Here is a 21,539-nt window from a genome sequence, read left to right as displayed (position 1 = left end):
GAACCTATCAACAACTCAAAAGAAAGAAAATTCCTTAAATCTGGAAAATAAAGCATAGTAAAAAAAATCAGTAATATTTTAGTCAAAAGTCATAAAATTTTGTGTAAACAGTTCAGTCTCATGTAATTAATCACTTTTCTTTTAATTTGCACTGTTACTGTGGCCCAATCTTTCTGTTTAAATCCTGGAAGTTAACATTCAACACTATTATTAATATGTCCAGACTTGTCCCTAGCAATAAGTTGGTCATTTTCTTGGTTGCTTTTTGTTCTCTTATTTCTGTGTGTCTTTAGTTTTCCTGGTAAAGCACTCCCGTCAGAACTTCTTGAAGAGCTGGTTTGGTGTTGGTAAATTCTTTCAGGTTTTGTTTATCTGAGAATTTTTTTATCTTTTTTTCCCATATGAAGGATAATATTGCCAGGTATTATATTCTTGGTTGAAACTGTTTTCCATTTAACACTTTGAAAATATTTTTCTCTTACTTTGCTCACATTGTTTCCAATGAGAGGTCTGATGTTTTCTGGATGGGATAACTTTTGTAAGTAACCTGACATTTCTCTCTTGCCAATTTTAGTATCTTGTCTTTGCCTGTGGATTTGGCCTACCTGGCTATGATGTGTCTTGGAGATCTTCTTGGATTGATTCTATGAGGAGTCCTTTGTATTTCTTGAATCTGGATAGCTGATTGGCTCTCTAGGTTTGGAAAGTTTTCTTCTAGGGTTTCATGGAATAGATTGTCAATGCCCTTATTAGCTTCTTCACCTTCTGGGACATTGATTATCCAGATGTTTGGGTGCTGGTAGTTTTATTTTTAATATTATGAAACACTTCCATACTACTTTTTATAACAATTGTACCATTTTATTTATTTATTTTCTTAAAACATCTTAAATTTTTCATCCTTTCTTTACAGGTTACCTAGACCACTTTTGATTAAGAAAACTGTAAAAAGCTAGTAACTGCCACAAGTGAACACCAGGTGGTGACATGTGTCAATTTTCCAGAGTCCTGCTTTGCGGAGTGTCTGATGCAGTGCTCGGGGTCTCTGCTCACACTTGCTGGACTCAATCATGGCAGATTTTAGTCCACAGGTCGCTTTTCCCCATATTTCTTTATAAACTCTTCAGCATTCTTACAGAATTTTTTATGGTCTTTAGAGTATACTTCAGCTAGATCAGCAAGGAGGGGGTGCTTGAGTTGGGGGTCGTTCACCAGTGCTGAGAGGGACTGGATTACTTGGTCGGTTTTGATGGCTGGTTTCCAGTTTTCAGAACTAATTACTGGCAGACAGACCTGCCCCTTTTCATCAATGTTTGGGTGACAGATCTTTGTTTTAAATGTGATCTTTGGTGGTTTGAATGGGTACTCTGCTGGAAAGTTGATTTCGATTCTGAAGGCCCCCTTGTCATATGGAGGGTTTTCAGGAACAATAAGTCCTTGCCAAGTCAATAAATTAGCTTAATCAATCTGGATGTTATGGAAGTATTTCATTCCACATTTGTGGATTTCTACAAGCTCCTTCATCAACTTCCTGCTGGCTGCCATCTTGGATCTCGCAACTGTACCATTTTAGATTCTCAAAAACAGTGTACAAGTTTCCAATTTCATTTCCTTGCCAAAATTAGCTTTCTTTTCTAGTAACAATCATCCTAAATAAAAGATGCCATTTCATAATAGTTAAACTTGCATTTCTCTGACCATTAGTAATGTTGAGCATATTTTCATATATCTATTTTTCATTTGTATCTCCTCTTTGAAAAAGTATCTATTCTTTGCTTATTTCTTAATCAAGTTATTTGATATTGTTTTTTAAATTAATTTATTTTACATTCATTCACTGATCATCTCAACATACAAAATGCGATTTCCATCCAGAATACATTGTATAGTGGCTTAATCATATATGTTATGGTCAACAAATAATTCACCATTTCTTGTTTATATAAATATATATATACACACATATATATATGTGAATTTGTTTATATATATATATGAAAAATATAAATTACATATATAATTATATATATTAATATTATATATTATTTAATATGTATATGTGTGTGTGTGTGTGTGTGTGTGTGTGTATGTGTCTTGGAGAAGATCTTCTTGGGTTGATTCTATTCGGGGTCTTTTGTATTTCTTAGATCTCTGAATGCCTCTCTAGGTATGGAAAGTTTTCTTTCAGGATTTCATGGAAGAGATTATCAATGCCCTTCTTAGTCTCTTCACCTTCTAGGATAATGATTATCCAGATGCTTGGATGTTTAATGGTATCTAGTATTTATTGTATATTATTCTCATTTGGGGGGGGCTATTTTCTCAGTCTTCATGATGAATATTTTAGGTCAGCAATTCTGTTTTCTTCTGAGATTCGATCTTCTGTATATTTTGTTTTTAATACTTTCAAGGGAGGTTTTGACTTCCTGTATTACAGCCTTCATCTCTAACAGTTCCATATGATTCTATTTTATGTTGTGTATTTCCTCTTTCAGATCATGTAAAAACTTCACCTCCTGGAACTCATCAGCTCTTTTCTCCTTCCTCTCCTGGAGTTCACTGGCTCTCTTCTCTTGCATCTTTGTTAGCTTTATCACTATGAATATTCTAAGTTCTTTATCAGACGTTTCTATAAGTTCCATTGTACTGTCTGTGGATGCAGAGAAGTTATTCTTTTCCTTTGGAGGGGAAGTCTTTTCTTGATTTCTCATATTGTGTCTCTGCAGTGATTTATAGTCACCTGATGGGTCATATATTTCTTCCTAATTTCTAGAAGTTCAATCTGAGCATTCAGAGGCTTGTAGGAGAAGGAGATCTGCAATCTCTTTGCTGTTCTATTTTCCTCATTTTGTGTGGGTGATTCAGTGGGAATTGAGGAATATGTTGATCCTAATAGTATTTGGATGTTTGGCTACAGTTCACTTAGACCTGTCTAGACACTCTGTGAGTGGAGGTTAAGCAGCAAAGTGATGGGGTAAATGAAAAAGGATAAGAAAATAGAGAAAGAGAAAAAATAATAAAAGATGGAGTGAGAGAAAGAAAAAGGAAAAAAAGCAACAAAAATTTATTTGTTCTAAAAGAAAGCAAAAAATAAAAACTGTGGTGGTTTTGAAGGATACAGTGTGCCCTACCACTTGAGAATGGGGGCTGGAGAGTGAATTCACAGCAGAAAATCTTCATTACTCTTAGTTCCTGAAAGCACTAGTTCTCAGATCCCACGAAGGAGTCACTCTTCTGAAGGCCTGCCCTTTGCCCCTCTACTCAAGAATGGGGGCTAGTGGGTGAAGTCTCAACAGAAAATCTTGATTATCCTTATTCTTTGAAAGCACTAGTTCTCAGCTCCCATGGAGGAGTTAGTCATCTTCTCAAGTTATTTGATATTCTGGTATTGTGATAAAGGTGTTCCTTATGCATGTTAGAAATTAATCCCTTATTAGATGTATAGTTTGCACATAGCTTTTCCCATTGTGTAGGTTGTCTCTAGCATTGTTTCATTCACTGTACAGTTTAATGAAGTCCCAATTTTATTTTTTGCCTTGTTGTCTGTTCTCTTGGTGTCATATCCAAAAAAATCATTGCCAAGAACAAATGTCATGAAGCTTTTCCAGTATGTTTTCTTTTGCAAACTTTAGTGTCAAGTCTATGTTTTAAGATTTTAATCAATTTTGTGTTGGTTTTTTTGGATCATGCAAGATAAGACCCAACTGCATTCTTGTACAAGAAAATAGTTTTCCCCATACCATTTATTTAATAGACTATCCTTTCTCCATTATACATTTTTGGAAACCTGCCAAAGATTAGCTGACTGCCTATGGCAGTTTTTTTCCTGTACTCTTTATCCTGTTCTACAGGTCTGTCTTTATGACAATACCATATTATTTTAATTACTGTAGCTTCATAATATTTTAAAATCAGGAAATATGTTAGAGGTCTCCTTTGTATAACAATGACTTCAGCTTCATTCTTTTGTAAAATTTTTTTCAACTATTCAGGGCCCTTTCTGATTCCATATGAATCTTACAATTTTCTTTCTACTTCTGGTTTTAAAAAAAATGCCACTAGGATTCTGAAAGGCATTGACAGATTGTCCATAGCTGTGGGTCGTATGAACATTTTGACAATTTTAATTCTTCTAATCCATGAACACTAGATTTCATTCGATTTATGTCTTTTCTAAATTTCTTTCAATAGTGTTTTCAATATACAGGTCTGTCATCTCCTTAGTAAGGTTATTACTAAATACTTTATTCTTTTGAGACTATTGTAAACAGAATTACTTTTTTCCTTTTCAAATAGTTTTTTTTTAATGAGTGTACACAAGTGAAATTTTTTTTTGAGAGGTTTTTTGCGATAGGGCGCATGCGCTCGCCAGACAGACAGAGAGAGTCAGAGAGACAGAAAGCGAGAAATCACACCCCAGGGGGGCTGGTCACGCCGCAATCCCTTCTCCTCCATTCTCCTCGCGGGATCTTGGGCACGCACGCACACGCGCCCGGCGTGAGTTTTAAGTCACCGGGTCCGGGACGCGAACTGCGGTCGACTACGTGGGAGTCCAGCAACATAGCCATTACGCTAACTGCTGGTTCCCCACAAGTGAAATATTTTTATATGCTGATTTTGTATCCTACAACTTTATTGAATTTACTTATTAGTGCTAACAGCTTTTGGTGAAATTTTATGGTTTTCTTTGTATAAGATCATGTGGTCTCCACATAGAAGAGAATTTACTTCTTCCTTTCTGATCTGGGTGCCTTTAATGTCTTTTCTTGCCTAATTGCTCTGGCTAGGAATGCCACTATTACGCTGAAAAGAAGTGGTAAGAGCAGGCATCCTTATCTTGTTTCTAGCTTTCAGGTTTTCAACACTGAGTAAATATTATGTATAGCTTTTCATATGTGATCTTCATTATGTTGAAACAGACCTTAGTTTTAAATATGTTGAAACCAGAACAACTGCTATTACCAAAATTCTTAGTCACTACAGTACCAAAAAGAGTAAGACAATGACTGTGCGAACTGAAAATCTCATGCCCTGTACTGAATAAAGGGGACTTCCACCAGGATTCTCTAACACCTTTCTCATTTGTTTTGTAAGATCAAGAATATAAGAAATAAAGAGAAGTAGAGATTCTGTATCCCACAGGCTTTGTGGTCCTTTATCCCTCAATGAATTTTCCCACCTCACTGAACTAGGCCCAAACTTCCAAGGGGTGTGTGTGTGTGTGTGTACACAGTCTCGAGTGCATATAGATAAGTTTTTATACTAATCCTCACATAACAGTAAAACATGAATATTTTAAACATATTCATAAAATTGAATGCTCAACTCTAAGATTTCTTAAAATTGCTATACTAATAAACTAATAAACATAAAAATTGTTAACATTATTTAAACCAATATGCTATAGGAAATAGTTCTAGTGCTTCTATTTTCAATTATTTCTATAATATACTATTATTATTTTCCAATTAAAAAATAAATGTTATTGGGACCAGCAGTTAGCATAATGGCTATGTCACTGGACTCCCACGTAGTCGACCATAGTTCGCGTCCCGGACCCAGTGGCTTATAACTCATGCTGGGCGCATGTGTGTGCATGCCCAAGATCCCAAGAGGAGAATGAAGAAGGGAATGCGGTGTGGCCATTCCCCCTGGGGGGTGATTTCTCGCTTTCTGTCTCTCTGTCTCTCTCTGTCTGGTGAGCATATGTGCCCTATAGCAAAAACCTCTCCCCCCCCCCAAAAAAAAATGTTATTACTTTGGTAAAACACACTTTGGGAGCAATTAAAACTTCCCTGATCATATTCTCCCTTTTCCAGTCTAATTATAGATGGAGTTTTTTTTTTAAAAAAAAAAAAAAACAAGTTTTAAATCACTAGAGAGAAATTATTTTGAAATTCCCAAGAGATTATGACTCAATCTAAATTATATTTTTAAATACACTTTTGAAATTTAGTGGAATTTTTGGTAGTTCCAAATAGTTAAAATTAAATGCCTCTGGTATTTGACCTTGGCAACTGGCAAGAGTCACTGGAATTTTATCTTATCACCTTTTTATAAATTATCTGTAGGCCTGTATGATTTTAAATATGACAGAAGACTGAAAGGGAAATGAAAGTAATAGAGAATTGGATAACCTATACTCTGAGTATAGATTAGATAGTAGAAAGAATTTGTAAAAATCAGTTGTGCAAGTTGACACAGGGAATGTGGAAGGGCAGGGGTGATTAGACTTAGAATTCACAGCGAGACAGGGGTTCTTGCTCATAGCTCACAAAGAAATAGAATTGTGGACATAGGTAAGCAAGCACAGTTTATTAAGAGAGAGAAGAAAGAGCAAAGCTCCCAAGCAGAGAGCGGATCCTGAGTAGGCTGCCATCAAGGAACTGGAGCATGGAGTTTTAATCTGGGTCAGAGGGGTTTTGATCATGCTTGTTCTCAGGTGGTGCATGTGGTTTCCTCATGACTGAGGAGGGGGAGTCACATGCTGGATGGGTCCAATTATTCTTCCTAATATTGAAATTGGTATGAAGGTCAAGAGTCTCTTTGCCTAAAAGATTTGGGCTATAAAAACCATTACCTTTTTCCAAGAATATGATGGTTCCAGGAAAAAAGGTCTTTGTCCTAAGTTAATCAAACAGTTCAGCAACAACTGAGCTATTGTGTCTTCATCCCAAAACTTAGCTATCTTGTGATTTCATCTTGGGCCTACATCTTAACTATATTCTAAGGGTTCCTGCCTCCTACTTCACACTGGTTTTTATAAGGCTTATATGAAGTAGCAGAGGTTAATTATCCCAAGAATTCTTACATCATTTAGGCTCATGGTATGGGTGCCCTTTTGGCCTTAAATTGTGGCCAGTTGTGGTTAATTTTTACATCCTTTAGGTAGGGGTGTCCGATTATCTTTCGAGAGGTATGTGTCCTTTTCCCCGTAATTTCCCACTAAGTCAAATTTACTAGTTTATAGTTTTCATTAGGCCTAGATTTTTAAAATTTCAAACTTAAGAGTTTTCCTGCCTTGGGTTTTGATACCAATTGTCCTTTTTCGTTTGTCTTTAGGTTACAATGTTAGTTTTAGGAAAAACAAAGGGCAAGGAGGGATGTAGGCTTCTCTCAGGATGGAGTGGACTGATTAGTCTCAAATCCCATTTCCTTTGTCAATGTTTTATCATGACTGATTTTCTGCTAGCTATTCTATTCTATTACCTAACCAGTCTGCCTCAAAGTTGATTCAGCAGATTTTAAAGCTCTGATATTATGGTGACTAGAAAATAAGCTCCCTGAGTTGGAGAGGGGTACAAAATGGTAATATGAAGGAAAAAAAAAAAAAAGATAGCAGAAAATAAGATAATACTCAGCATTCAAGTTTTTCTTATTTCTTTTAGTACGAATTAATGATTCTGATAAAAACTAAGCAGAAAAACACTGCTGTCATTATTATGCCTTCCTCTAATCCCAACCAATCAGCACCTAATTGTGAAGCAGGAGTCCCATAAATTGTACACAAATTTTAAAAATCACAAAGAAACCTATATAAGTAAAAACTAACATCCTTACACTAAATTCCAAAAATAGTTTTCTTTTTGAAAAAAAAAGAAAAAAATTTTAATGCCCTCATTTCAGTTTCTTTATACACATTGACAGTACTTGTTCTCCAAAGAGTACACCTCAGAAGCCCTTTTCTATTCCTTCCACAGAGTAACTTTTAAACTCTAAACCTGTGGCATCACCAAATTCAAAAATCTAACCTCAAACCCGGACATATCTGCCTTTCACAACAGTTGTAATATTTACTATTACCGACAGCACATTTCTTTCCAGATACCTTTTCATTGGCCTATTCTTAACAACACATTCTTATTATCATTTTTCCTTTCTCAGTGTCATCAGCACAGTACTATTCTCAAATAAAAATTGTACAACTGGATGTCCACTAAAATAATGGAGTTGGGAAATCCAATAGTCTATCTCCCCACACAGCAACAAAGTAAACTGGCCAAGAACTGTCAGAATCAGCTTTCTCAGAGTTCTACAAACTAATGGAAAGCTTGTAGCAATCAGGAAAACATTTAGTTAGGAAAGCTGAATTTTGTTAAGAGAGCTTTGTGGTACTTTAACTTAATATGACCCATTTCTAAGCACCCTAGATGAGCAATGGGTTTAAAGACATCAGCCCACATTCCCCTGTATAGGTATGAAGTACTAGAGGAGGCAGAACAGATCTTCTCAGAGAAATGGAGTTATTGGTTTTAACCCATTTGGTGACTTCCTGAAGGACCAGCTCAAATGAACTGCCTTTATCCTGCCTTATTTTGAACTCTTCCAGAGGCTAGAGAGGGGAGCTAACATGAGGTTGTATATCAAAAACATGAAAGTCAAGGCCTGGGCCAAGGGATAACACTGGGAGCAAATAACAGACTAATCAAAAAAACTTGAGATGAAAGGCTAGTGAATGAGATGCTTTAGGGATTTAAAGTTTTGAAAAGCACCCATTTATTCTAGAAATCTAAAAGGTCACACACACATAGCCAGATGACTAAACTGTTGAAGACATTTAGATTCTACTGTCACTATTTAGAGGATGAAGACATTTAGATTCTACCGTCACTATTTAGAGGAGATTTCCTGCAGGAGAGCTATCTGAATAGAAACATTTACAAAGTTCAAGAACAAGACAGGTTTCTATCATATTAAGAGACCCAGACTGTGGGACTGTTACAGCAGCTGGCACTAATTACATGAATAATACAGACCCGGAATCTAACAAGCCTAGAAAAAATGCATTCTATTTTGCTAGAAAATAGTTTAAAGAAAAATGGGTGACCTCTTTATGTTATGTACTATTCAATTAAGATCTTGTTGGCAAGTATGTTTTCTTTATATTGCTGAGTTACTAAAACATCAAAAACATAAAAATACAAAAATAAATTGTTTACATGTATATACACTATTATTTATTTTATATATCTAATCACTACACGTCATTAGCTTGTAAACTGAATGTACCAGTATATACACTTGTCAATAAATTATATTGAATAGCTAACCCCCATCAAATCTTTCCCTTTTTTTAGAGAGAGAAAGATTTTTGTTACAGGGTACATGCACTCACTGGAGAGATACAGAGAATGAGAGAAAATGAGAAATCGCCCCTGGGGGAGAAATCATGCCACAATCCCTTCTCTTCCATTCTCCTTTTGGGATTTTGGGCATACACACACATACACTTGGCATGAGTTTCAAGCAACCAGGTTTGGGATTCGAACTGCAGTCAGCCATGTGAGAGTCCAGCGCCTTAACCACTACACCACCTACCTGCCCGATCCCCCCCACCAAATCTTAAATTTCATAATATAAATCAGTAGAAAATGATTACATATACTCAAGTTTACGTTTGTCAGGGTACAAATATTTTACAAGGTCAGTTTTACCTGAGTCAGTGTTCTAGTAGTAACATATGGGAGCCTTTCTGTCTCTCTGTCTCTCTCTGTCTGGTGAGCATATGTGCCCTATAGCAAAAACCTCTCCCCCCCCCCAAAAAAAATGTTATTACTTTGGTAAAACACACTTTGGGAGCAATTAAAACTTCCCTGATCATATTCTCCCTTTTCCAGTCTAATTATAGATGGAGTTTTTTAAAAAAAAAAAAAAACTTATAAATCACTAGAGAGAAATTATTTTGAAATTCCCAAGAGATTATGACTCAATCTAAATTATATTTTTAAATACACTTTTGAAATTTAGTGGAATTTTTGGTAGTTCCAAATAGTTAAAATTAAATGCCTCTGGTATTTGACCTTGGCAACTGGCAAGAGTCACTGGAATTTTATCTTATCACCTTTTTATAAATTATCTGTAGGCCTGTATGATTTTAAATATGACAGAAGACTGAAAGGGAAATGAAAGTAATAGAGAATTGGATAACCTATACTCTGAGTATAGATTAGATAGTAGAAAGAATTTGTAAAAATCAGTTGTGCAAGTTGACACAGGGAATGTGGAAGGGCAGGGGTGATTAGACTTAGAATTCACAGCGAGACAGGGGTTCTTGCTCATAGCTCACAAAGAAATAGAATTGTGGACATAGGTAAGCAAGCACAGTTTATTAAGAGAGAGAAGAAAGAGCAAAGCTCCCAAGCAGAGAGCGGATCCTGAGTAGGCTGCCATCAAGGAACTGGAGCATGGAGTTTTAATCTGGGTCAGAGGGGTTTTGATCATGCTTGTTCTCAGGTGGTGCATGTGGTTTCCTCATGACTGAGGAGGGGGAGTCACATGCTGGATGGGTCCAATTATTCTTCCTAATATTGAAATTGGTATGAAGGTCAAGAGTCTCTTTGCCTAAAAGATTTGGGCTATAAAAACCATTACCTTTTTCCAAGAATATGATGGTTCCAGGAAAAAAGGTCTTTGTCCTAAGTTAATCAAACAGTTCAGCAACAACTGAGCTATTGTGTCTTCATCCCAAAACTTAGCTATCTTGTGATTTCATCTTGGGCCTACATCTTAACTATATTCTAAGGGTTCCTGCCTCCTACTTCACACTGGTTTTTATAAGGCTTATATGAAGTAGCAGAGGTTAATTATCCCAAGAATTCTTACATCATTTAGGCTCATGGTATGGGTGCCCTTTTGGCCTTAAATTGTGGCCAGTTGTGGTTAATTTTTACATCCTTTAGGTAGGGGTGTCCGATTATCTTTCGAGAGGTATGTGTCCTTTTCCCCGTAATTTCCCACTAAGTCAAATTTACTAGTTTATAGTTTTCATTAGGCCTAGATTTTTAAAATTTCAAACTTAAGAGTTTTCCTGCCTTGGGTTTTGATACCAATTGTCCTTTTTCGTTTGTCTTTAGGTTACAATGTTAGTTTTAGGAAAAACAAAGGGCAAGGAGGGATGTAGGCTTCTCTCAGGATGGAGTGGACTGATTAGTCTCAAATCCCATTTCCTTTGTCAATGTTTTATCATGACTGATTTTCTGCTAGCTATTCTATTCTATTACCTAACCAGTCTGCCTCAAAGTTGATTCAGCAGATTTTAAAGCTCTGATATTATGGTGACTAGAAAATAAGCTCCCTGAGTTGGAGAGGGGTACAAAATGGTAATATGAAGGAAAAAAAAAAAAAAGATAGCAGAAAATAAGATAATACTCAGCATTCAAGTTTTTCTTATTTCTTTTAGTACGAATTAATGATTCTGATAAAAACTAAGCAGAAAAACACTGCTGTCATTATTATGCCTTCCTCTAATCCCAACCAATCAGCACCTAATTGTGAAGCAGGAGTCCCATAAATTGTACACAAATTTTAAAAATCACAAAGAAACCTATATAAGTAAAAACTAACATCCTTACACTAAATTCCAAAAATAGTTTTCTTTTTGAAAAAAAAAGAAAAAAATTTTAATGCCCTCATTTCAGTTTCTTTATACACATTGACAGTACTTGTTCTCCAAAGAGTACACCTCAGAAGCCCTTTTCTATTCCTTCCACAGAGTAACTTTTAAACTCTAAACCTGTGGCATCACCAAATTCAAAAATCTAACCTCAAACCCGGACATATCTGCCTTTCACAACAGTTGTAATATTTACTATTACCGACAGCACATTTCTTTCCAGATACCTTTTCATTGGCCTATTCTTAACAACACATTCTTATTATCATTTTTCCTTTCTCAGTGTCATCAGCACAGTACTATTCTCAAATAAAAATTGTACAACTGGATGTCCACTAAAATAATGGAGTTGGGAAATCCAATAGTCTATCTCCCCACACAGCAACAAAGTAAACTGGCCAAGAACTGTCAGAATCAGCTTTCTCAGAGTTCTACAAACTAATGGAAAGCTTGTAGCAATCAGGAAAACATTTAGTTAGGAAAGCTGAATTTTGTTAAGAGAGCTTTGTGGTACTTTAACTTAATATGACCCATTTCTAAGCACCCTAGATGAGCAATGGGTTTAAAGACATCAGCCCACATTCCCCTGTATAGGTATGAAGTACTAGAGGAGGCAGAACAGATCTTCTCAGAGAAATGGAGTTATTGGTTTTAACCCATTTGGTGACTTCCTGAAGGACCAGCTCAAATGAACTGCCTTTATCCTGCCTTATTTTGAACTCTTCCAGAGGCTAGAGAGGGGAGCTAACATGAGGTTGTATATCAAAAACATGAAAGTCAAGGCCTGGGCCAAGGGATAACACCGGGAGCAAATAACAGACTAATCAAAAAAACTTGAGATGAAAGGCTAGTGAATGAGATGCTTTAGGGATTTAAAGTTTTGAAAAGCACCCATTTATTCTAGAAATCTAAAAGGTCACACACACATAGCCAGATGACTAAACTGTTGAAGACATTTAGATTCTACTGTCACTATTTAGAGGATGAAGACATTTAGATTCTACCGTCACTATTTAGAGGAGATTTCCTGCAGGAGAGCTATCTGAATAGAAACATTTACAAAGTTCAAGAACAAGACAGGTTTCTATCATATTAAGAGACCCAGACTGTGGGACTGTTACAGCAGCTGGCACTAATTACATGAATAATACAGACCCGGAATCTAACAAGCCTAGAAAAAATGCATTCTATTTTGCTAGAAAATAGTTTAAAGAAAAATGGGTGACCTCTTTATGTTATGTACTATTCAATTAAGATCTTGTTGGCAAGTATGTTTTCTTTATATTGCTGAGTTACTAAAACATCAAAAACATAAAAATACAAAAATAAATTGTTTACATGTATATACACTATTATTTATTTTATATATCTAATCACTACACGTCATTAGCTTGTAAACTGAATGTACCAGTATATACACTTGTCAATAAATTATATTGAATAGCTAACCCCCATCAAATCTTTCCCTTTTTTTAGAGAGAGAAAGATTTTTGTTACAGGGTACATGCACTCACTGGAGAGATACAGAGAATGAGAGAAAATGAGAAATCGCCCCTGGGGGAGAAATCATGCCACAATCCCTTCTCTTCCATTCTCCTTTTGGGATTTTGGGCATACACACACATACACTTGGCATGAGTTTCAAGCAACCACGTTTGGGATTCGAACTGCAGTCAGCCATGTGAGAGTCCAGCGCCTTAACCACTACACCACCTACCTGCCCGATCCCCCCCACCAAATCTTAAATTTCATAATATAAATCAGTAGAAAATGATTACATATACTCAAGTTTACGTTTGTCAGGGTACAAATATTTTACAAGGTCAGTTTTACCTGAGTCAGTGTTCTAGTAGTAACATATGGGAGCAATAACTGTGAAAATAATAACTGTAGAGAAGTTTCAAGCTAAAAATGAATATACAATATAACCAATACAAATCTATTCAAATTGTATTCAAATCCATGAAACTATTCTTCTAAATGATGCCTTCTTGAGGGAAAAGTGTATGACAAAGGAACAGCCCTACATAATAAAATGAGAATCACTTGCCAACTGGAAAGTAACACGACAAATGGAAAAAGATGTGACTATTAACAGCTTAATTGGAATGACCAAAGCCCTAACACCTGAATGAAGTCACCTGAATATGTATTTTTAAACAAATAAAAGATAACAATGGCTTCACAAAATGCTCTAAAATTCATACCATAAATGATATTTGTCAGGCTCATCTGAGATGGATACTGAACTTCAGCTCTGAAATACTGATTTCCTTGACTAAAAATGATTTTCTGCTGATACTTCTTACACCAGATTCATTTCTAGGGGGAAAGGCACAAACCAAGGCCAGGCTCATCTGAGATGTTTTTTTTGTTTTGTTTTGTTTTTAAAATTTTGGACATAAGGCACGTGCACTCAACAGAAAGACAGAGACAGAGAGACAGAAAGCGATAAATCCCCAGGGGGTGGCCACACCACAATCCCTTCTCCTCCATTCCCCTCTTGGGATCTCGGGCATGCATGTACGTGCACCTGGTGTGAGTTCAAGCCACCAGGCCCGGGACTCAAACCACGGTCAACTACGTAGGAGTCCAGTGACATAGCATTACACCACTAGCTGGTCCCAGATCCTGGAAGAGTCTATGTAATGTACTAAAATACAATTGCCAGGACTCTGCTAAGATTAGACACTGACACATTAAAGGGCCTACGATATTCTGAAACTAAATCAATTACATAGGGAACTTAGTGCTGAGTTTCCCATCTCATGTTTGGGATCACAATATCTTTTGCCAAGCAAAGGCTGGTACTAATAGTGTATAATGTTTTTATTTAAAATTGTATCATAGTAATTTTTAATGGTGAATCTGCTTGTGTGTAAACTGTTGAATCTACATTTAGTCCTGACATTCAATGTTATTATCAATATGTATGGATATATCCTTTTTGTCTAGTTGTTTTGTATTTTCTTACTTCTATTTGTCTCTCTTAAGCTTTCCTGGGCAGTAGTCCCTTAAGTATTTCCTAAAGAGCCAGTTTCAATTTGATAACTAATTTCAGTATTTACCTGGGAATGTTTCATTTCTCTTTTCTTTCCAGTTGAAGGATAATCTTGTTTGGTATATTACTCTTGGCTGAAATTGCTTTTATTTCAGAGTTTTAAATATGTCTTCCCATTCTTTCCTTGCCTGTATTGTTTCAGCTGACAAACTGGATATTAGTCTAATGGAGTTACCTTTGTATATAACTTTGCATTACTCTCTTGCCAATTTTAGAATTTTTTCTTTATCTTTGATTTTTACAAATTTGGTAATGATATGCCTTGGAGAGGATGTTCTTATATCTACTTGGTGTCCTTTGTATCTCCTGGATTTGGTTTTCTGCATGCTTCTCTAAATTTGGAAAATGTTCAGCTGATGTATTATGAAAGGTGTTTTCTCTGTCTTTACCTGGCTCTTGAACTTTCTGGAATACCTATTACATGAACATCTGGCTGTCTAATGGTGTTTAGATTTTCCCATATATTGTCCTCATTTTTAATGGTTATTCTATTCAGTTGCTTGGAATAAACTGGAGATTTTGTCTAGAAGGTTAGAGATTCACTCTTCTACATTGATACTTTCAAGGGAAGTTTTTATTTCCTGCATCATATTCTTTCTCTCTGGAAGTTCTGTCTGATTCTTTCTCAGTGTGTCTATATCCTTATAGAGTTCCTCTATCATGCCATGGAAGGATTTTCTCATCTCCTGCAATTGGTTCTCTGTTTTCTATTATATCTTGTTGAGTACTGTCACAATGAAAATTCTGATTTCTTTTTCTGACATTTGTGTATGTGTGTGTATTTTATTCACTGTTGCTGAGGAGTGATGATCTTTTGAGGAGGATGTATTTCCTGATTTTTCTCCTCTTTCTCTAGCCCCTGCTTTGATTTTCAGTCATCTGGTGGTATACTCTCTTCTTCCTATATCTTTGTTTCTGTAGCTGTGTGCTCTTGCACTTCATAATAAACATAAGCTCTGTGCCAATTTCCCTCCTCTACTGTGAATGGAAATATGGAATCCACAGTAAGAGTTTAGGGTTTAGGTATTCATAAGAAAGTTTCTCTCCTCTTACTGCTGAGGGAGTTATGGGGAAAGGATTACTCCAGAGTTTCCTATTTCCAGGTGTCTAGTTCTTGTATACCTAAACCTAACTGCTCCCAATGTGGATGAAGGTTGCACTGACAGGTAGAATGTAAGGTATTAGGTAGATTATTTTGAGCAGTGTACAGACTACAGGGCCCCTCCTCTGCCACAGCAGGCTGAGTGGGGGTCCCTGGTGATGATTTCAAACTAAGCAGCTTGGCTTAGGCCTGCCTGTTGGCACTGGACATGGATGGGGAAGAATAGCATCAGCATGCGTCAGGCAGCAACTCCTACCTTCTATCTGTGGGACTTTATGGTCTCCCTGTTGCTCCTTCTTTCTCTTCTCTCTCTCACATTTCAGAGTCACACTGTTGCTCCTTCTTTCTCTGAGATTACAGGATTACTATTGGCTCTTGAAAGTTGAAGAGCCCCTCCTCTGCCACAGCAGGTTGGGCAAGAGTCCTTGCTGATGAGCTCAAGCCAAGTAGCTTGGCTTAGGCCTGTGTATTAGTCCTCCTATCTCTGAGATTCCAGAGTGTCACTACTGTTCCTTCTTTGACAAATGTACTACTTTTTTAAAAAAATGTCAACATAAGCAAATCTAAACAAACTTATCCCAAAATTTTCAAAAATATCAAGACTATTTGGAATGCAATTTATGTTCACTGTTGTTAAAACTCCCTCCCCCCCTAAGTGTTCATTATACTTCAAACATTAGCTAATGATAAGACAGTTTGGAATTTATAATAACAGTATACATATATATAAATGATACCTGCTCCAAAAGTATAAGACCCAGATTCTAGAAAATAAATAATCGCCATAAAAATAGCATGATGTGATCCCATAGTTCATACTTCACCAATTATTTACCATGTACACAACAAATGTCAGGTGCCAAGGATACACAAATGATCTCATAATTTCTAATTCAGAATAGCTTATAATGTAGTGAGGAAGCACACAGTAACAAGGGAATTCCATACACTGTAATAATGAAGAGGAGTTAGAGAATAATAATTGCCACAAATAGAAATGAATAGAGTTCAGTGGGAGGACTTGGATTTAGAAATGAGGCACAGGGAAGAAAAGGTCATTAGGATCAGGTGCCATCTGAGCCAAGTCTAAAAGGATTAGAAGTGGTGAGGCTAAATAATGTGGAGGTGTTCCAGAAACAGAGTATAGAAGTTTAGAGTTGCACTGCCCAAAAGAGTAGCCACAAGCCAATGTAATTATTAAACACTTAAACATGGTTACTGAGACTGGGAAACTGAATTTTTAATTTTATTCCATTTTAATTCATTTTAAATTTATATTTTAAAATTGAAATGGTTCAACACAGTAAGGACATCAGTTATCTCCAAGCTGATAACACAATTCCTATCAAATCCCCAAAATACCTTTTATAGTCATAGACAAGCATATTATAAAATGTAAAAGAAAAAAAGAAAGGCCCTAGAATAGTTAAAAACAACTTTAAAAAGAAACTATTGTGGGAGAAATTATTCTTCTAATGTTAGAGCTCAATATATAGCTACAGTGACAAGACAGTGTAGTAATGGTAGAGCAACAGAACAGAACAGAAGAGAGAACCCCAAAACAGAATCACACAAATATGCTTAAGTTGTTTTTTAAAAGAATTATTTCATTTTATGTATCATTATTTTTTTTTTAATCTACTACAGGGCACATGCACTCCCCAGCGAGAGACTGAGAAAGAAAGGCAGAGAGAGAGAGAAAGTGAGAAAGTAAGCCACCAGGTCTAGGACTTGAACCATGGTTGGCCATGTGGGAGTTCAGTGCCTTAACCACCATGCCACTTGCTGGCCCCTACCTGTTTAAGTTTTTACTAAGCAATTCAATGCAGAAAAAACTGCCTTTCCACAAACAACACTGAAGCAACTAGACATCCATAAACAAAAAATAATAATAATAATGAACTTTAAGCTAAATTTCGTGTTGTGAAAAAAAAGTTAATTCAAAATGGATCATGAACTTAAATGTAAAATATAAAACTATCAAGAAAAAAGAGGAGTAAATTTTCAGGACCTAGGAATACATAGAGAGTTCTTAGACTTGACACCAAAACCATAACCTATAAAAGGAAAAATAATAAATTGGACTTCATCCAAATAAAGACATTGTTCAGAAGACTGTTAGGAGGGGGGAAAAACCCGACTTCAAAATATATTACAAAGTGGTGATAATAAAAACATCATGGCACTGACACAAAAACAGACACACAGACCAATGAAACAGAATACAGGATATAAAAATAAACCCCAAGTAATACAGCCCACTGAACTTTGACAAAGGATACATGACAAAGAAGTGGGGAAAATAGTCTTTTCAGCAAGTGGTGCTGGAAGAACTAGATATCCACCTACATAAAGATGAAACTAGACCTCTATCACCATTAACAAGAACCAACTCAAAATAGATAAAAAATTTAAATGTAAAACCTCAAACTATAAAACTTCTGGTTGAAAATATTGGGGAAACTCTTGTGGACACTGGAGATTTCTTAAATAAGAACCTAAAAGCACAGACAGTAATCCCCAAAAATAGACAAGTGGAATTACATCAAGCTAAAAAGCTTCTGCTTAGAAAAAGAGGGGGAAAAAAGCCAACAATTAGAGTAAAGAGACAACTCTTAGAATGTAGAAAATATTTGCAAGCTATTCCTCAACAATGAATTGATAATAAGAATACAAAAGGAACTCATGCAGTCCACCCACTTAAAAAATGAGTAATCCAACAGAAAAATGGGCAACAAGCTGAATAGACAACTCTCCAAGAAAAATATACAAATGGCTAAAAGGCATATTTTAAAATGTTTAACAAATCATTTCCTAAAGGAAATGCAAATTAAAACTCCAATGAGATACTATTTAACTCTAGTTAGAATAACTGCGTTAAAAAAATAAAGAACGACAAGTACTGGAGCAGCTGTGGTAAAAAGGGAATCCTCTGACTCTGCTGATGGGAATGTAAATTAGTACAACCTCTGTAAGGGACCAGCAGTTAGCATAATGGCTGTGTCATTGGACTCCCATGTAGTCGACTGTAGTTCAAGTCTCAGACCCGGTGGCTTAAACTCATGCCGGGTGCATGTGCATGTGCATGTGTGTCCAAGATCCCGAGAGGAGAATAGAGGAGAAGGGACTGCGGCATGGCCATCTCCCTGGGGGGTGATTTCTCGCTTTGTCTCTCTGTCTCTGTCTTTCTGGCGACCGTATGCGCCCTATAGCAAAAACCTCTCCCCAAAAGAAGCACAACCTCTGTGAAATACGATATGGAGGTTCCTCAAAAATCCACACATAGAACTACCATATGACCCATAATACTGCTCCTTGGTATTTACTCAAAGGATAGGACAACACTCAGTCAGAAAGGCACTTGCACAACCACATTTATTATACCATTGTTCACAACTGTTAAGACATGGAATCAATCTAAGTATCCAGAGCTGATGACTGGGTTGAAAAACTGTGGAACATATATACCATGAACTAGTACTCAGACAAAAACAATGAGACTGTGATTTGATTCAAAGTGGATGAATATGGAAGTTCTTGCTGTTGTTTTTCTTTTAAAAGAGATTTTTGCTGTGGGGTGCATATGCTCACAGGAGAGACAGAGAGACAGAAAACAAGAAATCACCCTTCAGGAGGATGGCCAAGCCACAATCCCTTCTCCTCTTGGGTTTTTGGGCACACATGTACACACACTTGCCCGTCAGGAGTTTCAAGCCTTCAGGTCCAGGACTTGAACCACAGTCGGCCATGTGAGAGTCCAGCGATGTAACCGCTACACCATCTGCTGCTCCCATAAATAAGGAAGTTTTAATGCTAAGCAAAGTGAGCTAGACTTTTAAAGGCACACACTATATACCCCCATTCAAAATGTACTGAATGTCTGCACTCTATGACACATATGGAAGGATCCAAAGATATGATAGTGGAGATGGTAAGTGTAGATATGAGAGACTCATAGGGAGGGGGGCCACAGAGAGTGGGTGGAATGGGCAAAGAAAAGAAACATTTAACATACAAAAGAATGTCAAGTCCTCCGTTGAAAATGATGTATATGGTAATATCCTTATTTCACTGTCATGTACTACATGCATACTTTGAAAACCATACTGTGTGTTATAGAGATGTATAATGATAAAATATAAATTTTTAAATAATGTGCTAACAAAAAAGGATTTAAAAAAAGCATAGACAATCAGAAAATATTTATGGATCACATATCTGATAAAGGACGAGTATCCAGAATATGAAAAGAATTCTTAAATTCAATAGAAAAAACATCCAATTAAAAAACAAGCAAAAGATGTGAGTAGACATTTCACCAAAGATCACATACAGATAGCAAATTAGTACATAAAAAGATGTTCATCATCCTTAGTCATTAAGAAAATGCGAGCTACAGCACAATAAGATATCGCTACATATTCATTAGACTGTCCAAAATCCAAAACATCGGCACTATCAAATATTGAGGACATTTGATAGGAATTATCATTTCTGGTGGATACGCAAAATTGTTCAGCTACTTTGGCAGTTTCTTACAAAACTGAACATACCCTTAACATAAGATCCAGCAATCACTTTCTTTTTTTTTTTTTAATCACTTTCTTTAGTATTTACCCTAAAGAGCTGAAAACATACATTCACAAAAAATAGCACACAGGTGTTGACAGCCACTTTATAAATGTCAAAACTTGGAAACACCTCTTTCAGTCAGCAAATGGACAAACTACTGCATATTCAGACAATGGGACACTAATCGAAGCCCTAAAAAAGAAATGAATAATTGAGCCAAGAAATGACATGGAAGAAGCACCAATCTGAAAAGACTATATTTTGTATGATTCCAACTATATGACACGCTTGAAAAAAGCAAAACTATGGACAGTGATTAGAAGATGGTGCAGGGGATGAATAGGCAGAGTAAAGGGGATTTTTAGATCAGCAAAAATACCCTCTATGCCATAATGATGGGAACATATCATTGTCAGGAAAAAAACACACTGTTTTCCTCCTCATCTCTCACAATAAAGATCATTTCTGTGACCCCCAAATGTGTTGGGATTCTGCTTCTCCAGAAAGCATTAGTAATCAATTTTACAATGAAACCCAGCAGGGAATCCTCCGCCCAACTCAAGTAGGAGTTTCTTGCTCACCTTCCTGAGAGCCTCCACATGTCCAACTGTCCAGAAGTCCCCGGACTCGGTTTCTTTTTTTTATGAAGGCTTCACTGCATAGAGGTGAAATACTGATAGAGTGAGAAACCCAGTAAGGTCAGTCTGTCTGTTCAAATTCTTTGGCTTTCTATGTGTGTTTTTGTTTTTGTTTTTGTTTGTTGTTTTTGTTTTTTTTTTTTTTACTGTGTCCCACGCTTTATTTAAGAACAAAAGGATGAATGTTCTGGGGATAAAAATCAAGAGCATAATTTAGCTTCAACTTCCCTCCAACAAATTTCCCCAAAACTTCCTACCACCAACTTTTGTGACCCCCAATGCCTTCCTTAATAAATGAAGAACTTAATCCCCAAAGCCCATGTACAAACGCCTTTCCCTGGCTTTTCCCCTTTCCCTGCTCCCCAGTTAAAGGAAGGACAGGCATCTCAACTGGAATGCATAGGAGAGTCCAGAGTGGTGACAGAGAGGTAGCCAAAGGCTTTCCCCTCAGGGAAAGGAGCGGAGGAGTAGAGAACTTAGCAAAATGAGGACTCCCATAGCCTGGAGTACCAAAATGGGGCGCTGGGGTGAGTGGAAAGAATACTGATACCCACGAAAAAGGACACCCAGCAGCCTCGAAATTTTCTCGTTGTACGTAGTCACTGGTCGACCTCTTGCCCTTCTGGCACTGGTTACAGAACCACACTGGAACCACGTCTTGAGCCCGAGACGCTGGGCGATATGGCCGATCTGCTGCAGCGTGAGCTTTGGGCACCACAGGAACAAGTTCAACAGGTTGCCCCGGAAAGGATTCTCAATGCTGATTCACTCTTT

The 21,539-nt window shown here is 36.7% G+C and overlaps 2 protein-coding genes and 1 pseudogene across 2 annotated transcripts in view; all 3 read right to left on the bottom strand.

Annotated features, from left to right (window-relative positions):
• Positions 1-21,539, bottom strand: part of SDHAF3 (succinate dehydrogenase complex assembly factor 3) — an 81,255-nt gene that overhangs the window by 30,441 nt on the left and 29,275 nt on the right. The gene's annotated exons all lie outside the window — the stretch shown is intronic.
• On the bottom strand, positions 1,081-1,545 carry LOC102475704 (ubiquitin-conjugating enzyme E2 L3-like). Its single transcript, XM_006157505.1, has 2 exons — positions 1,519-1,545; positions 1,081-1,422 (listed from the first exon to the last, which is right to left on the bottom strand). The coding sequence occupies exons 1-2, from the start codon at positions 1,543-1,545 to the stop codon at positions 1,081-1,083; spliced, it is 369 nt and encodes a 122-aa protein (XP_006157567.1).
• Positions 21,139-21,539, bottom strand: part of LOC102481032 (POU domain, class 5, transcription factor 1 pseudogene) — a 1,164-nt pseudogene continuing 763 nt past the window's right edge.

This window comes from Tupaia chinensis, unplaced genomic scaffold (genome assembly GCF_000334495.1).
Source record: "Tupaia chinensis unplaced genomic scaffold, TupChi_1.0 Scaffold000544_1, whole genome shotgun sequence".
In the NCBI taxonomy this organism is placed as follows: domain Eukaryota; kingdom Metazoa; phylum Chordata; class Mammalia; order Scandentia; family Tupaiidae; genus Tupaia; species Tupaia belangeri.
This window is presented reverse-complemented; position numbering and strand designations above follow the sequence as displayed.

Excerpts from the sequence above, each read along its gene's own strand:
- LOC102475704 (XM_006157505.1), bottom strand. The coding sequence starts at position 1,545 with ATGGCAGCCAGCAGGAAGTTGATGAAG. Across the intron at positions 1,423-1,518 it reads CCAGCAGGAAGTTGATGAAG|GAAAACCCTCCATATGACAA; the intron begins GAGCTTGTAGAA and ends CTTATTGTTCCT.